The 24,789-nt window shown below is 46.8% G+C and overlaps 1 protein-coding gene and 1 long non-coding RNA gene across 2 annotated transcripts in view; both read right to left on the reverse strand.

The window, feature by feature from the left end:
• Nucleotides 1–24,789, reverse strand: part of LOC308595853 — a 222,866-nt gene that overhangs the window by 186,328 nt on the left and 11,749 nt on the right. The window lies entirely within an intron of this gene.
• Nucleotides 1–24,789, reverse strand: part of PRKCQ (protein kinase C theta) — a 53,363-nt gene that overhangs the window by 19,355 nt on the left and 9,219 nt on the right. Inside the window, exons 2-9 of the mRNA XM_081210021.1 lie at nucleotides 19,167–19,292; nucleotides 13,778–13,977; nucleotides 10,172–10,232; nucleotides 8,138–8,300; nucleotides 6,144–6,175; nucleotides 4,555–4,640; nucleotides 2,410–2,539; nucleotides 16–125 (exon numbers count right to left, since the gene is read on the reverse strand). Of these exons, the coding sequence (XP_081066147.1) occupies nucleotides 16–125; nucleotides 2,410–2,539; nucleotides 4,555–4,640; nucleotides 6,144–6,175; nucleotides 8,138–8,300; nucleotides 10,172–10,232; nucleotides 13,778–13,977; nucleotides 19,167–19,284 (900 nt within the window). The 5' untranslated portion in view covers nucleotides 19,285–19,292. The remainder of the gene's footprint in view (nucleotides 1–15; nucleotides 126–2,409; nucleotides 2,540–4,554; nucleotides 4,641–6,143; nucleotides 6,176–8,137; nucleotides 8,301–10,171; nucleotides 10,233–13,777; nucleotides 13,978–19,166; nucleotides 19,293–24,789) is intronic.

Below are 24,789 nucleotides of genomic sequence, written 5' to 3' on the forward strand. Positions count from 1 at the left end.
ACGCCGCTTGCCCACCTGCTGCCGGCTCTCGATCAGTTGCAGCGCTTCCGCCATGAGCTTCTGGTTAATGCCGCAGAGGTTTGCCACTTTGGCTTGGCACTTGTGGTGGACGTTCATGGCACAGGCTGCAAGGAAGGCATGGAGTCAACAGGTGAGGTTCTGGCAACGTTAAGAGAATCCAGTCCGCAGGTTAAGAACATTATAAGAGCCCGCTGGGTCGGGCCAATGGTGCAATGTGTCCAGCCTCCTGGTCTTGCAGTGGCCACCCAGTGGGAAACCTTTGAGCAGGACCCAAACCCAAGAGCAACCTCCCCTCCTGCGGTTTCCACTAACTGGTAATGCAGAATCATGGAACTGTAGAGCTGGAGGGGACCCCAAGGGTCATCTAGTCCAACCCACTGCAATGCAGCAATCTCAACTCAAGCATCCATGACAGATGGCCATCCAAGCCTCTGCTTAAAAACCTGCAAGGAAGGAGAGTCTAGAACCTCCCAAGGGAGACCATTTGTGATGGCCTGGGACTTGGGCTCGGACTCGGAACCAGAGGAGTCTCAGTCCGCACCGGATCCTTTGCCTCAGGCATCATCTGAACCAAGTCTGGGGCCTGATCCTGAAGAGTCCCAGTCTGCACAGGTTCCCCTGCAACAAAACCAGCTGGGCCAAGTCAGGGGCCTGAGCCTGCCCTGGCTTCAGATGCGGGGATTACCTTGTTGCCTTCAGTTGGGCAATCACTTAGAGCTGCTCCACTACCAGTTGGGTCAGGGGAGGCTGAGATGACCGCTGGGTCTAGTAACACACCAACATCTCCCAAGCTGCAGAGACTCAGGTCTGAGAGAAGGAGAGACCTGAGTACTCGCAGGAGGAGTGCTCACCTTCGGGCAAAACAGGGAGGTGAGTCTCCGGGGGATCAGGACCGGCTGTTACCCCGACAAAGATAAAAGGCTGTCGGACCCTGCCCCAGGTTGCGGGAGCAACATTGCCATATGTCAGATCCTGCCTGAGATCCTATACCTGTCCTTGCCTGGTTTGCTGCCTCATGTCCTGCCTTGGCCCTGTCGGACTGACTTCCAGTGGAACCTTCGGATTCTGGACTGGTCCTGGACCTCATTTCACGGGTTACCCCTGGGTCTAGCACACCATTCCACTGTCAAACAGCTCTTTCTTTTTCATCCAGCACACAGTTAAACTATGGATTATGATAACTATGGTTATCAATGACCTGATCCTGCTGCCAGCCTTTACCTAAACGTTCTCTGTAGGTCTCTCATCTGAGAAGTGGCAACCAGGAAGGCAGGCTCAACTCTGGTCCTCCCCACTGAGAACTGTACCATCAGAAGAATGATTCCTACCTCCTCCTGTCTCCCTCTGCTGTTTCCCCTTCTGTTGCAAACAGGGGCGGAAAATCTGTCATGGAATCTTAGAACTGTAGAGTTGGAAGGGACGCGGGTGGCACTGTGGGTTAAACCACAGAGCCTAGGACTTGCTGATCAGAAGGTTGGCGGTTTGAATCCCCGCGACGGGGTGAGCTCCCGTTGCTCACTCCCTGTTCCTGCCAACCTAGCAGTTTGAAAGCATGTCAAAGTGCAAGTAGATAAATAGGTACCACTCCGGCGGGAAGGTGAACGGCGTTTCCGTGTGCTGCTCTGGTTCGCCAGAAGTGGCTTAGTCATGCTGGCCACATGACCCGGAAGCTGTACGCTGGCTCCCTCGGCCAATAAAGCGAGATGAGCGCCGCAACCCCAGAGTTGGTCACGACTGGACCTAATGGTCAGGGGTCCCTTTACCTTTAAGGGACCATGAGGGTCATGTGGTCCAGCGCCCCTGCAATGCAGGAATCTCAACTAAAGCATCCATGACAGATCGCCGTCCAACCTCTGCTTAGAAGACTCCAAGGGAGGAGAGCCCACAACCTCTCAAGGGAGTCTCTTCCTCTGTCAAACAGCTCTTACCCTCAGAACATTCTTCCTGTTCTTTAGTCGGAATCTCCTTTCTTGTAACTTGAAGCCACTGGTTTGAGTCTTACCCTCCAGAGCAGGAGAAAACAAGCTGGCTCCCTCTTCCATGTGACAGCCCTTGAGATATTTGAAGATGGCTATACTATCTCCTCTCAGTCTCCTCTTTTCCGGGCTAAACAAACTCAGCTCCTTCAACCATTCCTCATAATAAGAATACAGTCGTGCCTCATGTTACGTTTGCTTCATGATACGGTTTTTTCAGGTTGTGACCCGGAAGTGCTGGAAAGGGTTACCGCCAGGTTTCGCCGCTCGCGCATGCGCAGAAGCACAAAATGACGCCACACGCATGCGCAGAAGTGGCGCATCGCAACCCGCGCATGCGCAGACGCACCACTGTGGGTGGCATTCTATTCATGTTATATTTGTAGATCTATAGCTGAGTCCCTGGACTTACCATCGCATTTCAAACCCTGCCGCGCCAGACCCCAGAGCAGAGTGCCGCAGTGATCGCAGAACGTTGGGCTTTTGTAATTGTAGACCTTAAATCGGTGGGGCATGTCAATCTTAAACCTCTCTTTGTGGAACTGCAAAAGTGAAAGAGAGAGAGGATGGGGTCAGAAGACGCAAGTGGCCTGCTTCTGGTGTTGCAAAAACATACAAAACTAAAGGGGTTCAAGCTTTCAAGAAGCTCCCCTTTTGCAAATCTATATGGTCCAAATGCAAATGAATCAAAAAAGGAATTATAAACAATGTGATGGATTCTGCAGTGACTGTAATCAAATGTTGTCCCTCCCTTTCACAATAGACCAGGGATGAGAAAGCTGTGGACATCCAGATGTGGTCAGACTCCAGCTCCCATCAGCCCCAGTCAAGATGGCAAATCGTCAGGGAAACGAGAACTGCTGTCCAGCAACATCTGGAGGTTCCCTCTCTCTGCTGTATACCAATATTTTATCCGGCTTGCCTGCAAAGTACCGTATTTTTCGCTCTATAGGACGCACCCGCCCATAGGATGTACCTTGTTTTAGAGGGGGAGAACAAGAAAAAAACATTCGCCCCTTCTCTGCTCAGCGCCCCTTCAGCGAAGCAGCAGGAGAAACGGAGCCCCTTCCATTTCTCCTCCCGCTTGGCTGAAGGGGCACTGCGGTTCCCTCTCGGCTGAAGCCAGGAGAGTCTTGCTCTCCCGGCTTCAGCAAAAGGAACCCGAAGCCTGTGGAGCGCAGTGGGAACTCGCGCTGTGCTTCGAAGGCTTCAGGCGGCATCCCTGAAGCCTGGAGAGCGAGAGGGGTCGGTGCGCACCGACGCCTCTCGCTCTCCAGGCTTCAGCGAAAGCAACGCGTAGCCTCCAGAGCTCCCTCTGCTCTTCGGAAGCTTTGCGTTGCTATCGCTGAAGCCAAGGAGCCTGCATTCGCTCCATAGGACGCACACACATTTCTCCTTAATTTTGGGAGGGGGGAAAAGTGCATCCTATAGAGCGAAAAATATGGTAGGTGTAATGACTATGAGTTACTCGTGCGTAAACTGGTGTCTCTCTAGGCTAATTTGCCTTGTTAAACCTTTCTGACTGCACAGCCCCTTCTCATTGCGGCTGCCTCAGTCACTGGCAGAATCCGTCAGTGGCCGTTTCTTGAACCTCTTCCACCATAAAAGTTGTTTGACACCCAGTCTCCTCCTCCTCTCACTGCGCGGGAGTCTTCTGCGCAGGGAGGGCGTGGGTAGCGGAGGACCTGGGCTCTCCTCACTGAGATGCAGTGAAGAGTCCTGGAGCCCTTTCTCCGATTCCCCCATCTGCCCCCCTTTCTCCCTGGTGTTGCGCTGATTAGCTTCCCCCTCTACTGAGCTGTTTCTCCCCCTGCGGCTGGTTCCTTCGCCAGCACAATCTGTGAGCCTCCCCTTCGCCTCTCGCTCTGATGTCAGTTCCCTGACAGTAGGTCATTTTGGAGTAAAAGAGAAAGGATGACATCTTGCCCAAGGCAACTCACAGAGGCAATGGCGTCATGAGAGCCAACAGGACTTAGGTCAAGATAGGTGAATTCAGACCCCATTCAGCCGTGGCATCAGTGCCGGCTCTATCGTTAGGCAGAGTGAGGCAACAGCACCAGGTGGTCGATTTTGGATGTCATAAAAGTATAGCAAATTGTTGCAGTTATTAGCATTGCATTTCTCAGAGCTGCCGGGAGGGCGAGAGATCCTGGTGGGATTTTCTGTCTCTGCTGCCAAAGTAAGTTTGCTGGCCTTAGGGACGACGCACTTGGACTGCAACAGGGGACCCCATTTTCTAATCTGCCCCAGGCAGCAAAAATTCTGGAGCCGTTCCTTTCCCTTGTGTAGGGTTCAAAAAGTAAAATTCCTGACAGACACCCACAGAGTTGTTGAGATTTTTTTTTTTTGGGGGGGGGGACGAAACCTGCACCATGCATATGGGATTCACTTAAATTCCCCACGGACGCCATGTTTACACCTCGTGTGACTGTGTAGTGTTTTCAAACTCTTGGCAACCGGTGTGTTTTAACCATCCTCAACTGATTCACAAAAAAACCTTCATTCGGATACACACCGCCCTCAACCGATTCACAAGAAGTTTCATTCAGATACATACCATGGTTTCTCTGCTGTTGATGGCTGATCCCGTACACTTTGCTATTACTTTGTCAATGCACTTCTTGTGAATGGCAGCATTGCATTCTGGGAAGGGAAAACAACCATATAAAGCATTGTTGAAGGGCCACAAGAAGTAAGAGATGCATTTTAAATAAAAGGACACATTCTACTCATGTAAAAACACACTGATTCCTGGACTGTCCATGGGCCGGATTTAGAAGGCGATTGGGCCAGATCCGGCCCATGGCCCTTAGGTTGCCAACCCCTGTTATAACCTAATCCTTCACAGGTTTGTTTAATTCCGTTTTCAAGCCAGCCACAAGCAATAAGAGAAATATTGCAAATATTGCAAATACAGTATTGGACGTTAGAATAATATTAACAACAACAATAACAACAACAATTTATTTCTATCCCGCCCATCTTGCTGGGTTTCCCCAGCCACTCTGGGCGGCTCCCAATAGAATATTTAAAATACGATAAAACATCAAACATTAAAAACTTCCCAATACAGGGCTGCCTTCAGATGTCTTCTAAAAGTCAGTTGTTTTTTTCCTTGACATCTGAAGGGAAGGTGTTTGCACAGGGCGGGCGCCACTACCGAGAAGGCCCTCTTCCTGGTTCCCTGTAACCTCACTTCTCACAGTGAGGGAACCACCAGAAGGCCCTCGGAGCTGGACCTCAGTGTGTGGGCTGAATGATGGGGGTGGAGACGCTCCTTCAGGTATACTGGACCGAGGCCGTTTAGGGCTTTAAAGGTCAGCGCCAGCACTTTGAATTGTGCTCAGAAACATACTGGGAGCCAATGTACATTCTTAAAGAGAGGACGTGGACCTTTCCTGTGTGGGAATAAGCCAGCATAGGACTGCTTCCTGACTGGGTGGAGCAAATTGCAAAAGTTCCAGAGCCAATGGGAAAGTGGCGCATCCCCTCGATTTTGGCTTATCACTTGGCGATTTTGCACTTTCCCTGGAGACCCTAAGGAAAAGGTGAAATCCCTAAAATATCAGACCTGGAGACTCAACCAGAATCTGCTGCACAGAAGGAATATACCTGCATGTAGCTTCTACCTGTTCCCCGCTGTTTTTTAGAATTGAATTTAACAAAACACAGACTGTGTAGCTTAAAGCATGCCCAAGCTGTTCTTTGTCTCAATTCCGATTGAAGCTGGTTCGTGGGAAAACCCATCAAAATACAGAATTTCATAAGAAATTGCAGGAGAGATCCAGCATAGGTTTGGACCGCTTCTCAAAAGAGTTGAAATGGGAGTGTGTTGACCCACAACCCAGCCAGAAATTAGGCACTTTTCAGCTGTAACCCAATGCCTTCTGACCTGGGCGTAAGTCCCACTGATCTCAATTTGCCTTACTTCAGAGTAGACCAATAGAGAATGTTGTCATTAATTCCTACTGTAGTCTGTGAGAGGTGACATGGCTCTTGTAGGTCACATTTACACATGCGTTCTTTGTTTCCACGGCTGGCTTGCTAATTTTTTTTAAGCATTCTCAGTTTTCTTCAGGGCAAGAAACACTTCAGTTTCTATTTGGGCAGTTGTAAATATAACGCGATATGCTAAAAGTTTCTTACGTCTGCACTGGTAACCTTGCTTGTTAAGACCCCTGAAACACAGAAAGGAGAGAATCTGGAGTAAGGATAACGTTCGTCATATATATTTGAGAAGAATGACTTTAAAACAAAATAAATGCCGTGTGTTGGGATCTGGGCCCAGGAAGGCTAGGCTCCTCACTCAAGTGAATGAATGAATGTTTATTATTATGGCCAAACAGCCAGCATACTAAAACCAGAATTGCTGCGTAGTTCTTTACAAAAACGATAAAGACGATCAGAGTGGAATTTAACAATCAATATACTAATTAAATAGACTTAAGAACTCCATTTAAGAAATAATAGAATAAGAAGATTTAACTATAAGCTGTAATGATTTATGACTGTTTGTGCAGCTGTGTAATCTCTTGGTTTCTTTGACTTATGGCTATTGCACAAAATCTATCTGCTGTACATTTCTAGTGACATCTGGATTCTGGTTGGACAGAATCCTCCCTGGTACTATTCATACAAGAAGGGTCACGAGAGAGGCTCTGAGATCTGTATAAAATCTACAATGGAATAGAACGTGGCCCACAGTTTTTATCTGACCGCTCTTACATGGGCAGACCCCTTCGCCATAAGGAATCTTTCTGTATCTGCCTTCCAATAGTGCAGGTGGGAAGACATGGGATTTAGCTTGCGTAAATGTCTTTCTGAATTTGGGGGATGGTCAAATTTCCTCAAATAAGTGGTGTCAGCTGGATAAGGACTGGAGAAAACTGAAGCCACTATTAGTACGATAGCAATATGTTCAAGGTAGAAGCAGGACATTAAATATGTCTTTGCATTTAGAACATGCAAGTTTCTTTAAAAAAATGCAAAGATAATCTGTTGGGGGAGAGAATCAAAGCAAGCATAGAGTAGAAATTTAGCCCTTTTCTCTTCTGCTATGGTTCTGAGGAAAATCCCTCCTTTTAAGGTGATTTTTGCGCTCGCTCTCTCACACACACTCTCTTACTCCCATCAATCCTCCTTTGGGCCCAAAGGGGAGGAAATCCCCCTGCAGCGGATGCTATTCAAATTTTCAAAAATACATGTTAAATTCATAGGTGTCGTTTGCCTCCAACAGCTATTTGAGGTTGCATCATTTGTATATAGGGGGCTGGGTAGGATTTTGAATTCACATTGAGGAATGGTTCGCAGTGGCCCTTCCGGTAAGAGGGTTCTATTGTAATATATACTGACTCACAATTGCACGCATGAAAGGGTTAACCTGAGCCATGAGTTCGTTGCCAGAGTGGGTGTGGCTAAGTAGGCACTCAGCAGCCTCTGCTCTCCCCACCCCCTACTCTGCTTCTCAGTCTTTTTCTCTTTGTGCTTCCTGGAACAAGCAAAGAAGGAGCCATGTGGCTTTGGCTCCCAGCTCAGTTGTTCCTGCAAGTGAACCGAATCTCTCCAAAATGGAGATTTTAAAGCCTGCATCTTTGGCAACTCAAAGACTGTATGATCTTTTTTTAAAAAAAGAAAGCAAGTACTTTTCTTTTTAAGTCATTCGAAACCCCTTTTCATATTCGTCTTACTGCCAATTGATGGAGACTACTTTGCTGTAATGTCTGGAAACACTGAGTAAAACATCCACTTATTTGCAAGATTTCGTATTTTCATGGGGAACATTTGTTTAAGGTAGATGAGGGCAGATGCAAATTTAACCAAGTTTTAATGTCCTTGGAGCAATTGCCATTGTGTATAATTTTGCTGCGAGAGAATAAGAGATCTCTCTTCCAAACCCCTCCCTCTCCATCAGAGAAGCAGCAAGTTGCCCCTTCCCCACTAGACAACCTTCCTCACACTGGTGCTCTACAGATGTTTTGGACTACAATTCCCATCAGCCACAGCAAGCACAACTGGCAAAGGCCCATTCAGACTGGGGCCTGATGGGAGTTGTAGTCCCAAAAACTTCTGGTGGGCATCAGGTTGGGGGAAGACTGCCATGGGAATAGATCAAGGAAGGGAGGGGAAGCCATGTGTCATACCAGACGAACTCGTGGCAAACGGAACAGAACGTGGGCTGGGGGAAGAAGGTAGCAGTGAACTCGTGACACTTGACATTGTGGATCTTGGCTTGCTTGATGGCTCCTCTGCGTTGGTGCAGAGAGAAAAACCCTTCCTTTTCACAGTCAATAAACTCTGGATCATCTGGGTGAGAGAAAGAGAGAGAAGCTTGGTTATTCTGATGACGAATTCCTGCGGTCTGCCCCTAGAAGCTAAAATAACATATATTTAAATCAGCTCAAAAAGGCGTCAGCTTTAAAAATAAACAGCAGGGCAGACTTCCTAAAACAACTCAGAGAGCTGAGTCACACAACCAAGAGAAGTGAGTGGTTGGTGCATATATTTGTGGACTGCATGGGGGTATGGGGGTGGGAATTCCATGTCTTTGGAAAGCTAGCAGATCAGAGCAGGGTTCTCATCTACATTTGTCCTTGATCTGCTAGATTTTGATGTGCAAGGAGGACTGACGCGAGGTCCTCTCCCAGCCTGAAGTGGTACCTGTTAAGTTGTGGGTGAACATATCAGACGACACAGCAATTCTTCAAACAGCTCTTGTTTATTCACAGGCCAGGACTGAACTGAACTGAAGGGTTCAGTCAGCCTGCTTATATAGAGCTCCAGTACAACGTTACTGTAACAACTTTCTAAAACTATCCAGTCACTGAACGTCACTTTCGATCCCTTATTTGCATAACTATCTACAGTATCCCCCTGCTGGCCCAGGGTGAGAACTTCAGTACATAACAGTACCCTCCAGCAGAAGTAACATGGCTGTAATTTTGGCTCTCATCAAATGTCGGGCATCTCCTGTAAAGACCCCTACCCCAAATGAAAGAAGCATAGGAATAGCCCTCCTGAATCAGGGCAATTGCTTATCTGGTCCAGCACTCTGTTCTTACACTAGCCAACCAGATGCTACAAGCAGGAAGTGATGACAAAATTGGGGACTGAACCAGAAAAAAGGTGTCCTGCTACTCAGCTAAAGCTCTTTACACCCACTCTTTGAATTGGGAGGAAAACAGGACCTTTCTGCCAGTGTGATGTAGTGGTTAAGAGCGGTGGACTCATAATCTGGTGAACTGGGTTTGATTCCCCGCTCCTCCACCTGCAGCTGCTGAGTGACCTTGGGCCAGTCACACTTCTCTGAAGTCTCTCAGCCTCACTCACCTCACAGAGTGTTTGTTGTGGGGGAGAAAGGGAAAAGGAGCTTGTTAGCCACTTTGAGACTCCTTAGGGTAGTGATAAAGCGGGATATCAAATCCAAATGTAAATTGCAGGGGCGTGGGGTGTGTGACTCCAATTTGGGACTGTAACAAAAAGACAAGGCTGCTCCTACCGAAGATCCAAATCTGGAGTGGACCAGCTGAGCTTGCAATTTACTGTAGTTTTTTAAAAAACAAAATAGTGAACACACAATTGCCCATTAACTGTTTCTCAAGAATCCACCCCGATTTGCTCGTACAAAGTTTGTAGGGTGTTTTTGGAAAATTTTGGCTATTTATTGTGCATTCGTTCTGATTTGCTCGCAGGGTGGTTAGACCACCTTGCATCCAGCAAGCTATATACTTTCCAATCTATTTTCCAGTCACTTTCCTTCTCAGGAAGCTGGTTTGTTACACGAAAGCACCAAACCAACTTCAATTGCACAAACTGAAATTCACCAGGATGTGACTGAATTCTGTCCGAAAACAAGGAGTCCAGAAGTGGCCCAGGGTTTGTCCTGAGTGATGAAAGACAGCAAATGACGCTCACGCATGTGTGAATCAGTCCTTTGGGTGTCACAAATCCCAATATGTTGCCATAATAGCACCAGCCATTAAACCGGTCCCTGAGCAGTTTAAGAATTTCAGTATTTTGAGGCTCTGCTGTGTTTCTTTATGTAAAAGTATTTATCGCTCTGCGTTGGGATTTTGTACATTTTGAAATTACCATGTCCCAACCTGAGCTTTCAGGGTGGGGAAATCCGCAGCGAAAATAACTGAAAATGTCGTAGCAATAATATGACCATCACTTGCCAGTAGTTTCCAGGAAGTATCTTGCATTCATTAACATTCTGCCTTGTGGCTTCAGTTCTAGCTAAAAATAAAATAAAATAAAGGAAGACAAGTTAAAAATAGCTTTTGTTTTTTTGTTTAAAAAGGAAGAGTGAGTGACAAAACAGCCAGGGAGTGACCATCGCATGAAAAGCCATAATGGAAAGATCTCGCAATCATCTTGTGATCCACAGTAAAAAATTAATAAATAAATAAATGTATTAAAGTATTTATTTATTTATTATGAAGGGAGGTTGAGAACACTTGACATTGGTTAACAGACATACAGTCATACCTCGGGTTAAAGACGCTTCAGGTTAAATCTTTTCATGTTGTGTCCCGCGGGGACCCGGAAGTACAGTGGTACCTCAGGTTAAGTACTTAATTTGTTCTGGAGGTCCGTACTTAACCTGAAACTGTTCTTAACCTGAAGCACCACTTTAGCTAATGGGGCCTCCTGTTGCTGCTGCGCTGCCGGGGCACAATTTCTGTTCTCATCCTGAAGCAACGTTCTTAACATGAAGCACTATTTCTGGGTTAGCGGAGTCTGTAACCTGAAGCATATGTAACCTGAAGCGAATGTAACCTGAGGTACCACTGTACCGGAAAGGGTTACTTCCGGGTTTCGGCACTCGCACATGTGCAGACACTCAAAATGATGTCACGCGCATGCGCAGAAGTGACGAATCGCGACCTGCGCATGCGCAGACGCGCAGATGCAGGTTGCGTTCTGCTCAGGTTGTGAACGGGGCTCCGGAACGGATCCTGTTCACAGCCAGAGGTACCACTGTAATCCTTTGCTTGTCCTCCTGGATGAAAATACAAGAACTTTGCTGGATCAGACCAATGGCCCACCTAGCCCAGTGTCTTGTTCTCACAGCGGTCAGCCAGTTGCCTGTGGGAAACCTTCAAGGAGGACCGAAGCACAGGAACACACTCTTATGCAGTGGTGTAGTGGGAAAAGGGGTGGTTGCCCCAGGCCCAAAATTGCTAGGGGGAACAAAATTTCAAACACCCAGTGCCGCCTCCGTCGCTGGGCTCCATTGAAACGGCTTTTCCATGCGAACCATGAAGTGACCTCTCTAGACAATGGAACAACTCTTCTCATCTCATCTCTGTGGCTGCAGTGGATGACGCCATTAGGCAGTTGAATGTGCATGTGTACTCCATCCGTTTCCTTGCTTCCACACAGCCCCGGGTACTGGCAACCCACGCTACACCACTGGTCCGTCCTGCTGTTTTCAGCAACTGGTATTCAGAAGCATTGCTGCCTTCCTGTGATGGCCTGGGATTCGGACTCGGAGGCTGAACCTGAGGAATCCCAGCCTGCACAGGAGTCCTCGCCTCCAGAACCAGCTGAGCTGGAGCTGGGGCTTGAGCCTGAAGGGTCCTCACCTGCGCTGGATCCTCAGGTGCAGGCATCAGCTGAGTCTGCTCTGGCTCCGGAGGTGATGGAGGACCCATTGCCTGCAGGTGCTCCACTCTCAGCCCCGTCAGGGGAAGGTGAGGTTGCCTCTGGGTCCAGTAACCCTCTAGCCTCTCCTGAGCTGCAGAGGCTCAGGGCAGAAAGGTAGAGGGAACTAGGTTCCCGCAGGAGGAGTGCTCACCTGCAGGCCAGGAGAGGCGAGTCACCTGCCTCGGGGCAGATAAAAGCCAGTCAGCCCTAGTCCCAGGTTGCGGGAGCAACGTTGTTGCTAGCCTGTTCCTGCCTGCACCCTGTCCTGCTCTTCTGCCAGAGTTCCTGACCCCACCTGACTCCCTACCTTGGACCCAGCTACAGCTTTGATGGACAGCCTCCATCGCACCCTCGACTTTGGATCGGACTCGGACCTCACCACACGGATAACCCTTGGGACCAGCACTCTTCCAGAGTGGAGGCAGAGTTTGCCATCATGGCTCATAGCCATCGATAGCCCACAAATTCAGCTAAACCTCTTCTAAAGTCATCTAAATAGGGGACCATTTGGGTCACCCCTTTTCTGAAGCTGCCCCAACTCTGCAACAGGATTGCACTGTGCAGTTTAGACCTAGGCATTCAGCACCCTCTCTTGCCTTTATCTTTTTTTAAAAAAAAATCTTTTTATTAAGTTTCATATACATAACCAAAAAAGGAAAACAAATCCACAATTACAAAAAAGAGAAAAAATAATTTACAAGCATCTAAACATAACGTAATGATCTTATCCGTTTCCATTACAATTATTTGTTTTCACACTTATTTCTTTATAACTTTGAAAACTTAAATCATACTTCTGCCCCCGCCGACCTCCATCCCTCCCGCTTTCAGGCTTCCTAATGTACATAATTTATTTTCCCTGCAGTTCGTAATTGTTAATAATTTGCACATCGTAAGATTTATATCGAACCTGCTATAGTTTTTAGGTTTCTATCATTCCCTTCGATATATATCATAAATTTATTCCAGTCGTTAATAAACTTTGTATTTTTTTGGTTTCTAATTTTTTGTGTCATTTTTGCAAGGTTAACAAATTCAAATAATTTTGTTTGCCAGTCTCTAATTGATGGGGTATTTTGATTCTTCCAGTTCTCCTGCCTTTATCATTTAGTCTGGTGATCACAAATGTAAGAAGGTCAATACGTCACCGATCCTCAGAAACGTTGTACTGCATCCCCAGCAATAATGTTTTACACAAGTGCATTTCAAAAGCTTCCAGGACAGTTGCATCATGATCTATACAGTTCTCTACATTTCTTCATTAAGCTTTCCATTATGTTTTTGGAGAAAAATCCCTGGCGAGGCATGAACGAATTCAAGCTCAAGTCAGTTTTATTACTGCCAATTATTCTTCCTACCCAAAGGGGATTTTTTTAAAAAAATCTAAGCAAAGTCTATTAGAAGAGTGTCCTTCAGACTGAGCAAATTCACAGCAGGCTTATTGAAACCAAGTGTTTCAATTCTGCAGGAACTGGCAACTCCCATTGACTGCAGATGGCTTTTAAGGAAATGAGTCTCCATTAATTAGCTCAGTGGTAGAGCATCTCTCTAAAGGACGCGGGTGGCGCTGTGGGTTAAACCACAGAGCCTAGGGCTTGCTGATCAGAAGGTCGGTGGTTCGAATCCCCGCGACGGGGTGAGCTCCTGTTGCTTGGTCCCTGCTCCTGCCAACCTAGCAGTTCGAAAGCACGTCAAAGTGCAAGTAGATAAATAGGTACCAGGCCGGCGGGAAAGTAAACGGTGTTTCCGTGCGCTGCTCTGGTTCGCCAGAAGTGGCTTAGTCATGCTGGCCACATGACCCGGAAGCTGTACGCCGGCTCCCTCAGCCAATAAAGCGAGATGAGCGCCGCAACCCCAGAGTCGGCCACGACTGGACCTAATGGTCAGGGTTCCCTTTACCCTTTACCTTACATTCTGCATGGACTGGTTACATGGCAACATGTGCAAAGGGCTTGAGATATCTGTTAGGTCCATAAATTACCATATAGCATATATTCAACACAAAAAACAGTAACAATTTGTTGTTGAGAAAGGACAGCTGGACATAGAAAGGGCCCCATTACCTTCAGTAGCTGAGGGCCTCATCAAACCTAAATCCGGTCCTGCAAGTGAGCAACGGCTCTGGCGCTTACCCAAATTTCTGATTTCCCATTCTTCTTTTTGCACTTCTCTGCAACCAAATTGAGTTCCACCGTCGTTTCTGCGACCATTTCCGCGCTTTTGTCCTTCACAACGATGTGCATTACGCGCCCCCTGTGGATGTGAGCATCGAAAGTGCTGTTCCAAGGTGGGTACATGGTGGGCTTCTTCTGGACATAGGATTGGCCGTTCTCTAGGGTCAAAAGGATTTATTTGAATAGTTGCATCTCATCCAGAGCAAATACTTCCCCCTCTGCCCCTACTTAAAAATGGAAAGCGTAATGCTGGTGGTCAACAAAAGAGGTTCAAAGACTCTCTCAAGGCAAATGTAGTATAAACACCGACAACTGGGAAACACTGGCCTGCGAGTGCTCCAATTGGAGAACAGCCTTTACCAAAGGTGTCATGGGCTTTGAAGATGCCCGAACTCAGGACAAAAGGGAGAAACTAATCCAGAATGTGGCAGCTAGACTGGTGACTGGGAGTGGCTGCTGAGACCACATAACATCGGTCTTGGCTCCCAGTACGTTTCCGAGCACAATTCATAGTGTTGGTCTGACCTTTAAAGCCCTAAACAGCCTCGGTCCAGTATACCTGAAGGAGCGTCTCCACCCCCATCGTTCTGCCCGGACACTGAGGTCCAGCGCCAAGGGCCTTCTGGCGGTTCCCTCACTGCGAGAAGTTACAGGGAACCAGGCAGAGGGCCTTCTCGGTAGTGGCACCCGCCCTGTGGAACGCCCTCCCGTCAGATGTCAAAGAGAAGAACAACTACCAGACTTTTAGAAGACATCTGAAGGCAGCCCTCTTTGGGGAAGCTTTTAATGTTTAACAGACTATTGTATTTTAATACTTTGTTGGAAGCCACCCAGAGTGGCTGGGGGAACCCAGCCAGTTGGGCGGGGTATAAATATGTTACTATTACTATTACTATTATTATTGGAAGGCACGTTTGGCAAATCCACACCGTGACCAACTCCCACCTGGAAACCTATGTCCCCAATGTGGATGGACGTGTGGATCCAGAATTGGCCTTCACAGTCACTTACAGACTCACTGTTAAAACTGTGTTTTTGGAAGACTCTTGGCTATGAGGTATCACAGAAGAAGAAGAAGAAGAAGAAGAAGAAGAAGAAGAAGAAGAAGAAGAAGAAGAAGAAGAAGACTCACCACCCCAAAAGGGAATGTGACTAGTGGGCTGAAAAACATTCCCTGTGCGTGTTTTAATGGGAGTGTTCTATTGTGCATTTAAATTATGAATGCTCACATTTAAATGGCCATGCAATCAATCAATCAATCAATCAATCAATCAATCAATAATATTTGGGTCATATGCCTGGAAACAGACAAGAAACCAATGCATTCTTTGCAAACAGGTGTGAAATGATCCCACCTCCTGGGTCTCCTATTAGCAGTTTAGCAGCTGCTTTCCAAACTAATTGGAGCTTCCATACAGTCTTCAAAGGCAGCCCCATGTAGAGTGCATTGCAGCAATCCATCCTGGAAGTAACTAGAGGAGGGACGGCTGAGGCTTGACTTTGAAGCTCTTCATTCTGCAGAGTTCAAAGACACACCAGAGCCTTCCAAAAAGCAAATGTCACCAAGGCAGGCAGGTGGCCGAAGGCCGCAGGTATCCAGGTGGCCTGTTTGGTCAAAAGGAGTTTTGAAAGGGCAGTGAGTTCACCCTCTGCACGATTCATCAGGATTCATCAAAGCCTTTCTTCTGAAGTGGCAACAGCAGCCCTACTCACCTGCGGGCTCCTGTTTCAGGGCGAGCTCCTTTGTGGGCAGCAGGTTCGAATAAAATAACAGAATCATCTGCAAGGCAGTTTAAGTTCAGCCCTGCTCCCTGAATTTCCTCCATCTCAGCTCATAAATGCATGCAACACTGAGGAAGATGAAAGGCTTGCTTTGTTAAACAACTATCTGACTTTTAGAAGACATCTGCCTAGGGAAGTTTTTAATGTTGTTGCATTATTATTATTATTATTATTATTATTATTATTATTATTATTATTATTATGTCAGGAGCCACTCAGAATGGCTGGGGAAACCCAGTCAGATGGGCAGGATATAATAATAATAATAATAATAATAATAATAATAATAATAATAATAATAATAATAATAATAATAAAAAATCAGATCGCATAGGGGCTCATTCACACTTTTGCTTGACCTGGATTATTATTATTAATTAGATGTATATACCATCATAAGATTTCAGAGCTGAAACAAGTCGCATAAAATACAGGGTGAAAACAAGACAGAATAAAATACAGGGTTGAAGCTAGTGAATGATTAAAACAAAAAAGCAAGACACATTTTAAAGGCTGTAGAATATTAATCAGCCAAAGACCCGTTTGAAGAGGAAGAGTATTCCACAAACTGGGAGCCACTGCAGAAAAGGCCCCATTCTCACATTGCTACCCTCTGGACCTAACGTGGAGGAGGCACAGATGATGGACATAGAGACTGGGACAGATGATGGACGTAGAGGCTGATGAATTATCCCAGGTCCAAGGACTTTTCTTGACGTTCTGTGGCTGTGTCTTACCTGCTGAGCCAATGTCGGCTAAGCAGCAATATCTCTCTGGGTTTTCCAGACATCTCATAAGATCCTATTAATTGCCTCGAGACTTATGTGGATTGCAGTGTATTTAATTAACGGGCGGTAATATTGGCGGAGAAGGAGCCATTTCTTTTGAGGGTGTTCGTTTAAGCAATTTCAGCCTCTCCATCAAAGCAACATGATTCTATAAAGCTTCTTAGTTTGCTGGCTCTTTCCCCAACAAGACATTATGGGATGTGTGTGTGTGTATTAAGTTCCTTGACCTTTCTGTGCAAGACTAAATGCTTTTCTGCATTAAGAGGGATTATTTTTAGCTTGCCGGCACTCTTGGATCTCAAGATTATTCTTTGGGTGTTGTTGTTTTTTTAAAGGACTACAATAGCACCTTTTTTCTTTCCTTTTAAAAGGTACTTTTCTTTGCTTAGCGCCACTGTTTTGAATAAAGGCCTATTTTACACAGTTCTGAAATTGGAGTGCCTTACAAAATAAGGTAGATTCTTGATGATTTCCATTCATATTGAGGAGTTCTGGAATGGCCAAGTCCTAAATCGTTCCTTAAAATCACGTGACACTTAAATACTGCTGCATGCTGAAAACAGGGAGAATAAACTAGCCCAAACTAGGCACTTTAAAATACAAATTATTTATTCTGCTTTTTTTCTTTTTGAAAAGAAAGTCAAAATTCACTTGGGAAGGCTGCAAGTTGGGTGGGACAAAGGAAGGCCGACTAGAGAGAATTAGGGCCAGTGTCATAGCTAAGTGGCAGAACATCTGCTAGGCATGTAGAAGGCTGAGGGTTCAAGCCCTAGGCAGGGCTTGCGATGACTCCCTGTCTGAAATCCAGGAGAGCTGCCAGTCAGTGCAGACAATACTGAGACAATAGGAAAGCTGCCAGTCAGTGCAGACAATACTGAGACATAGGAAAGACAATTTCCTATGTTCTCATGCTTAATCCCTTCCTTTTACTGTAGTTGTTTCCCCTTCAAAAAGGAAAAAAAAAGGGGGGGGGAATCTAGCCTGAACAAGCTGCTTTACCTCTTTTATTTTATTGAAAGATTAAAAAATACATAATTACAAGTGTACAGAGTAAGATAAGACAAAAAGAAGAAGAGAAGAAAATAAATAGTACCCAGGCATGTAGAAAACTTTGGGGGAAAAGATGTGACAATTGAATCTTTCTCCCTGTGGGCAAAAAAAGCAGCTGACGGAGGGCAATTTTGGAGCTGGGAAATGAACAGGAGGGAAAGGATGAAGTAGTCTCTATCTGCTCTTTCTCTGACCCAACTGCAGGCTGCTCTGTTGCCACCAACCTGCGACAGGGCCTTTTCTGTGGTGGCTCCCCATCTGTGGAATGCCCACCCCGGTGAGGTACACCTGTCTTCCTCGTTACTGACTTTGAGGAGGCATCTAAAACCATTCCTGTTTGATGGCTGAAAGACACCACTCCTGGCATCTCTCAGATTCCGGCAACTCCGAGACAATTTTGTAAAACTGTTGTTAGAATATTTGAAAATAATCATGGCTGCGTTTGCCGTTCCTGGACTCCTTTGGGAGGAAGAGCAGGATATAAATTGAATGAATGAATGAATGGGCAACATAACAATTAATGGGAATATAACAACAACAGCTAGGCTAGCTCAGTTGGTAGAGCATGAGATGTGGGTTCGAGTCCCACAGTGGGCATTTTTAAAAACAACAACAACAACAAGAACAACTCTGTATTGCAGGGAGTTGGACTAGAGGACCCTCACGGTCCCTTCCAACTTAGAATTCCATGATTCTATATGAATCTTGTTTTGAAAATAAAACCATGACAGACAAGAACATATAAAATACCGACTGCATCAGGCCTCCCGCCCTCATCTGAGACAGCCATTCCAGCAGTGGGAGAGCTGGGAAGCAGAACTCACGTCACCATTTCCCTCCTGCCCCTGAACTGTGCCAGTCGGCCATTGCAGGAACACCAGCTCTTTAGAAATTGGTCCCTGAGTTTTGATTTTCCTCTGCCCTCCTTGTTCCTTTCCCCTTGTGTGTCGTGCTTCTCTAGACTGTAACCTTGCAAGCAGGTGCTGTCTTGTTTTGACTACTGTATATGTAAGCCGCTCTGGAATGCTTTTAGGCTGGAGAGCAGGGTATACAAATGTTATCAATTGATCGACAATCAATCAATCAATCAATCAGTCAATCAATCAATGTTAATGTGTGATTTGAAACTCACTCTGGATAGACTCAGGCTGCATCTCCCCTAGTAGGGCTGGCCCAAGACATTTTGGCGCCTGAGGCGAACCACAAAATGGCACCCCCTTCCCCACCAGGGAAGAAGGGTGAGTGAAGATCAAGAACAATATTTGTGGGTGGCCCACAAATATCTACATTGGGATCTGCTGTCCCTGTGGATCCTGCCGCCTGAGGCTGTCACCTCCCCTTGCCTCACAGGTTGGCCGGCCCTGACCATTGGCCATTGTTCAGCCTGGACACCGAGGTCCAGCTCTGAAGGTCTTCTGGCGGTTCCCTCACTGTGAAAAGTGAAGGTAAAGGCAGAGGGCCTTCTCGGTAGTGGCACCCACCCTGTGGAACACCCTCCTGTCAGATGTCAAGCAGATAAACAGCCATATGACTTTTAGAAGACATCTGAAGGCAGCCCTGTACAGGGAATGTTTTTAAGGTTTGACATTTCACTGTGTCTTCAATATTTTGCTGGAAGCCTCACAGAGTGGCTAGGGAAACCCAGTCAGATGGGTGGCATATAAAAATAAAATATTGTTGTTGTTATTAAGCGCATGCATGCTCAAACGTAAGAATAAAGCACTTACCCGACTCCACTGCTTCCTTGACTATCACTGCGCAATACGGATCGATCACATCTCCCTGGGAAGGGAGATAGGGACCGCTGTCATAGTTGGACAATCCAATACGGAGAAAAGGAGACATGTTGGTCTCTGCGAGGAGAAGAAAGCAGACGTTACAGGAGAGGCTCTCGCAACTGCCTTGGCTGTTATAGTTTTAGCGTCTGTGGCAAGCCCGGGAATTTAACAGAGAAGTCGCTTATCCATTCCGGACAGCATTTCCCCTCTCCGTCCCGCAACCCGCTGAGTTAGCAAAAGTTTCCCTGGCACATGGAGCGGCTATGCTGTCGGCTCCTCTGTATCGCTGGAGGCTGCTGTGGTCACCAAGGCAATGGTCGGGAATGACATCTGATTGACTTTGCTGGCTGAAAAGCAGCAGGCAGCTGCAGGAGGGCTTGAAATTGGATATTGGATGCTGGAGGGGGGGGGCGAGGGGGAAGCATTTGCTCAGTGAACCCTGCACAAGTCAATGCCAGGCACAAGCTGCCCCCGAAAAGGAACCAGGAGCAAAGCAGTTTGCAAAATGGCACTGCAAGGGGATGGCTGGAAGCTGGCATGGTTAAATAAGATGCTGTCTTATTTAAATTTGATGTGTTAAATTTGATATTTATACAGTGGCGGGTGGCTCTGTGGTCTAAACCACAAAGCCTAGGGCTTGCCGATCGGAAGGTCGGCAGTTCGAATCCCCGAGATGGGGTGAGCTCCCGTTGCTCAGTCCCTGCTCCTTCCAACCTAGCAGTTCGAAAGCACATCAAAGTGCAAGTAGATAAATAGGTACCGCTCCGGCGGGAAGGTAAATGGCGTTTCTGTGTGCTGCTCTGGTTTCACCAGAAGCAGCTTAGTCATGCTGGCCACATGACCTGGAAGCTGTCTGCAAACAAACTGCGACTCCCTCAGCCAGTAAAGCGGGATGAGCGCCGCAACCTGAGAGTCGTTCACGACTGGACTTAACGGTCAGGGGTCCCTTTACCTTTACCTTTTACCTTGGTTCTCAAATGCCTTGGTACTCAAACAACTTGAAACCCAAACACTGCAAACCCAGAAGTAAGTGTTCTGGTTTGTGAACGTTTTTTGGAAGCTGAACGTGCTCTGTTTTGAGTGTTATGCTTCCGTTTTGAGTGTTACACTGAGGTCTGTCTGGTTTTGCTATTTATTTTGCGTTTTTCTTTTTGCAGGTCTTTTTTTTTTGTGACTGTGTGGAACCCAGTTCAGCTACTGAATGATTGCTTGTGTGACTGCAGCACATTGTTTCTTGCTTTCATTTCGTTAGATAGTAAAATTCACGTTAAATTACTGTTTTAGTGGTTGTTTTTAAAAGTCTGGAACGGATTAATCCGTTTTGCATTGCTTTCTATGGGAAAGTGTGCCTTGGATTCGGAACGCTTTGGTTTTGGAACGGACTTCTGGAACAGATTAAGTTTGAGAACCAAGGTACCACTGTATACTGGATGGAAATGAAGTCAGCCAGTGAGTGGGACCTTGGATGGGTGAGCCTCACCGGAAGGGAAAACAAACACAGACCCTCTAAGCGTCCCTATTTTCCAGGGACAGTCCCGGATTTACAGAAGCCGTCACGCTTTCTCATTTGATCCCAGAATGTCTGCCGAGAAAGCCTTGTGACTGGCCGAAGATCATCCCAGTGGAACTGGGATTCGAACTCTGGTCTCCCAGGTCCTAGTTTGGCACTCTAACCTCCACACCACCATGTCATGGAGGGGGGTGGCATTCACAATCCTTGATGGAGTGGCAGAAGCAGCAGTGAGGAGACAATGGAGCCAGAGGCAGACCGGGAAGAACATTGGCAGCATCATGCCAAAGGCCAACTCAATTTATTATTTTAATTATTGTGTTTCTATCCCACCTTTTTCTTCAAGTGGCATCCATGGTTCCCCCCCCCCCCTCATTGAGTCCTCACAAGAAGAAGAAGAAGAGTTTGGATTTGATATCCCGCTTTATCACTACCCGAAGGTGTCTCAAAGCGGCTAACATTCTCCTTTCCCTTCTTACCCCACAACAAACATTCTGTGAGGGGAGTGGGGCTGAGAGACTTCAAAGAAGTGTGACTAGCCTAAGGTCACCCAGCAGCTGCATGTGGAGGAGCGGGGAAGCAAACCCGGTTCACCAGATTACGAGCCATTTCAAGGCCACCATATATCTTTGGGGTAGGGGCCAGGTAGAGGCCGGGTCCCCCAATGTCCACAAATTGCGAAGGGGAAACGTGGAGCTGACTGCAGCCCAACTCCAGTGGCCAGCTCCTTCCCTCCGCCTCCTGTATGGCTGCTGTGTTTGACTCTGCCTGCATCTCCTCCCAGTGTCCTGACGTCCCATGTGTGAGGTCCACGCGCAACGTTGGTTCTCCCAATCACCCTGGCAAGCTGGTGCCTCCGATCCCAGCAGTTCCTCCACATTTAACATAGGGTGGCGCTTACTTTGTGAATTCCCTGCCTTGCTTATGTCTGCAAGGGAGCACAAAATTGTCACAGGTGAAGTTCCTGTTGCCGAAAAACCTAACCACCGAGTGAGTGGGGTGGGGTAATCATTTTGCAGTACTTCCTGCCCATAGCTACGTGAGAATGAAAGGCTCTGAGACCACCAAGTCCACTTGATCCCAGCAAAGTGGAATCTGGTCCCCATGAAATGAATCACCCTTCACACCAAAGGGTATGAATACAGAAGAGACACCATAGACACATAATTAAACAATGGTGGGTTGCATCCAGGCTCATTTAGTCCAGCCCCACTGAAATCAATGAGGCTTCAGCCATGTTTAACTTGGCCCGTTGATTTCAGTGGGACTTGAATTCAGCCAACTTAGTTTGCTCCAGTGCAAATAAATTGCAATAAAGAATGATCAGGTTGTTACGAGTTTAACCTTGTCAGTTTTCTGCGTAGAGTTTTGGCAGAATTGACAGAGCTAAAGAGGAAAACCTCCCCACCCCCAACCTATAAATGCACACCATCTACATACTAAAGAGTAGAAGATCTTTTAGCTTGAGATGTTATCAGGTTTTTTTCCACTGGAACAAAACTGCAGCAGTGACAACCATAAAGACCTCCTTTCTTTGCACTGAACACGACTCCAAATTAAGCTCTTACATATATCTTCCTTAGGCTGCAATCCTTACCTGGGAGCAAGTCCCATTGAACTTGATGGGGCTTATGGCTGAGTAGACCAGCATAGGATTGTACTGAGCAAGTCTTTTTTAACCAAGTTAAACTAGTGCAGCTGCACTGTGCCGCAGGGATGTTGCATTTATTTTGCAGTGAATGAAGAACTGAACCAAACGGGGGCCCATTCAGGTTTAATTCAGCATGAAAAAAATGCCTTGAGGAATGACATGATAAATTGTGCCGGTTCCATTCTCCTGCTCATAGCAGTTTGTTGCTCATTCACAGCAAGCTCACCTTTGTCTAGTGAAAGCAACTGATCTTATTTTATTTTCCCAGAATGCCTAGGGCACTGCATGCTTTGTGACAAGAGCAAAAGGTGACCAACTGTGTGTGTGTGTGTGTGTGTGTGTGTGTGTGTGTGTGTGTGGAGGGGGTGCCATTTTCTTCCAGAATGTTCCAGAATGACACAGTGATGGGGGCAGCCTGGGAAATTGCCTGCCTGCAATTGCCTGCCTGCCGACCTGTCTATCATGCAAGCAAGTCGGGGGAAAGCCATAAAAAACAAACAAGGCTGCAATCCTAACCCCACTTAGAATCACAGAATTGTAGAACTGGAAGGGACCGTGAGGGTGATCTAGCCCCAACTTCCAGCAATGCAGGGATCCTGATCCACTGACCCATTGGGCTACTGGGAGGAGACTCTTGAGAGTCCCACGGACTGCAAGAAGATCAAACCTCTCCATTCTGAAGGAAATCAGCCCTGAGTGCTCACTGGAAAGACAGATCTTGAAGCTGAGGCTCCAATACTTTGGCCACCTCATGAGAAGAGAAGACTCCCTGGAAAAGACCCTGATGCTGGGAAAGATGGAGGGCACAAGGAGAAGGGGACGACAGAGGACGAGATGGTGGGACAGTGTTCTCGAAGCTACCAGCATGAGTTTGACCAAACTGCGGGAGGCAGAGGAAGACAGGAGTGACTGGCGTGCTCTGGTCCGTGGGGACACGAAGAGTCGGACACGACTAAACGACTAAACAGCAACAACTCCTTAGTAGGCAAGCTCATCCCAGCGCTGCATGAGACTACAAATTTGTTCATAAAAAGTCTGCGTGAAAACTCATGCACATTTGAGAACGTGCTCTTTCCAATGTACACATTTTCTTATGCAATTTTGCCTAGAATTCACTTATATTGCAAGCAATTTCCCTGGAACCCAATGCATTTCTACGCATCATTATTTTCACCAATACCAACTGCCTTTTTGAACATACCTTTCACGAATAAGAACTTTTTTTTTTTTTTGCATCCATTCTTTGGCTGGATAACTGCATTGCAAAATTCAGAGAAAGTGCGGCTTCAGAAGGAAAGCTGTGTTTCGATGCGCCTTGAGAAGAGTGAATTTTGCAGGTTTGCATTGGAAAGGTGAATCAAATGAACTTCTCCAATGGCTCGATTAAGTGCAGAAAGTCCTCATATTAGGGGAGTTGTGGAAAGGACGAGTTAAGATGCTGCACGTTTGCAAATAGACTACTGCAATGCACTCTACGTGGGGCTACCTTTGAAGGTGACCCGGAAACTGCAATTAATCCAGAATGCGGCAGCTAGACTGGAGACTGGGAGTGGCCGCCGGGACCACATAACACCGGTTCTGAGAGATCTGCATTGGCTCCCAGTACGTTTCCGAGCACAATTCAAAGTGTTGGTGCTGACCTTTAAAGCCCTAAACTGCCTCGGTCCTGTATACCTGAAGGAGTGTCTCCATCCCCATCATTCAGCCCAGACACTGAGATCCAGCATCGAGGGCCTTCTGGCGGTTCCCTCATTGTGAGAAGTGAGGTTACAGGGAACCAGACAGAGGGCCTTCTCGGTAGTGGTGCCCGCCCTGTGGAACGCCCTCCCTTCAGATGTGAAGGAAATAAGTAGCTATCCTATTTTTAAAAGACACCTGAAGGCAGCCCTATTCAGGGAAGTTTTTAATATTTAACGCTGTATTGTTTTTAATACTTGATTGGGAGCCACCCAGAGTGACTGGGGAAACTCAGCCAGATGGGCGGGGTATAAATAAAAAATTATTATTATTATTACTTCTCTGCTTTCAAATTGTGCAACTTCTGCCAGCGCTTTCCACCTCTGGGTGAACCTGGTCTGGAAAACGAGCTGTCCATCTTTTAATTAAACACCCACACCAGCCACAGAGAGGACCAAAGGTATCTAATTGCACACTTGGCATCTAACATTACCCCTTTTGTATTCTGCACTCCTTGCTTAGAGTCTACTGGAGAGCCAGTGACTAAACGATCAGATGTCATGGACTGGCTGGGTGCAGAGCAATGGTGAGAGGTACCAGCTGGGGAACCCCAAGGGAACTCCCAGGGGAAGAAGGCTCAGAGCCAGGGGATTGGAGGTGGGGTGGTGGTTTGAGGGAGAAGAGGGGGCAGATGGGGAGGAGGAGGTGTCGGAAGCTGAAGAGGCAACGGGGTT

This window comes from Podarcis bocagei, assembly GCF_964188305.1.
Source record: "Podarcis bocagei genome assembly, chromosome: 10".
Lineage (NCBI taxonomy): Eukaryota > Metazoa > Chordata > Lepidosauria > Squamata > Lacertidae > Podarcis > Podarcis bocagei.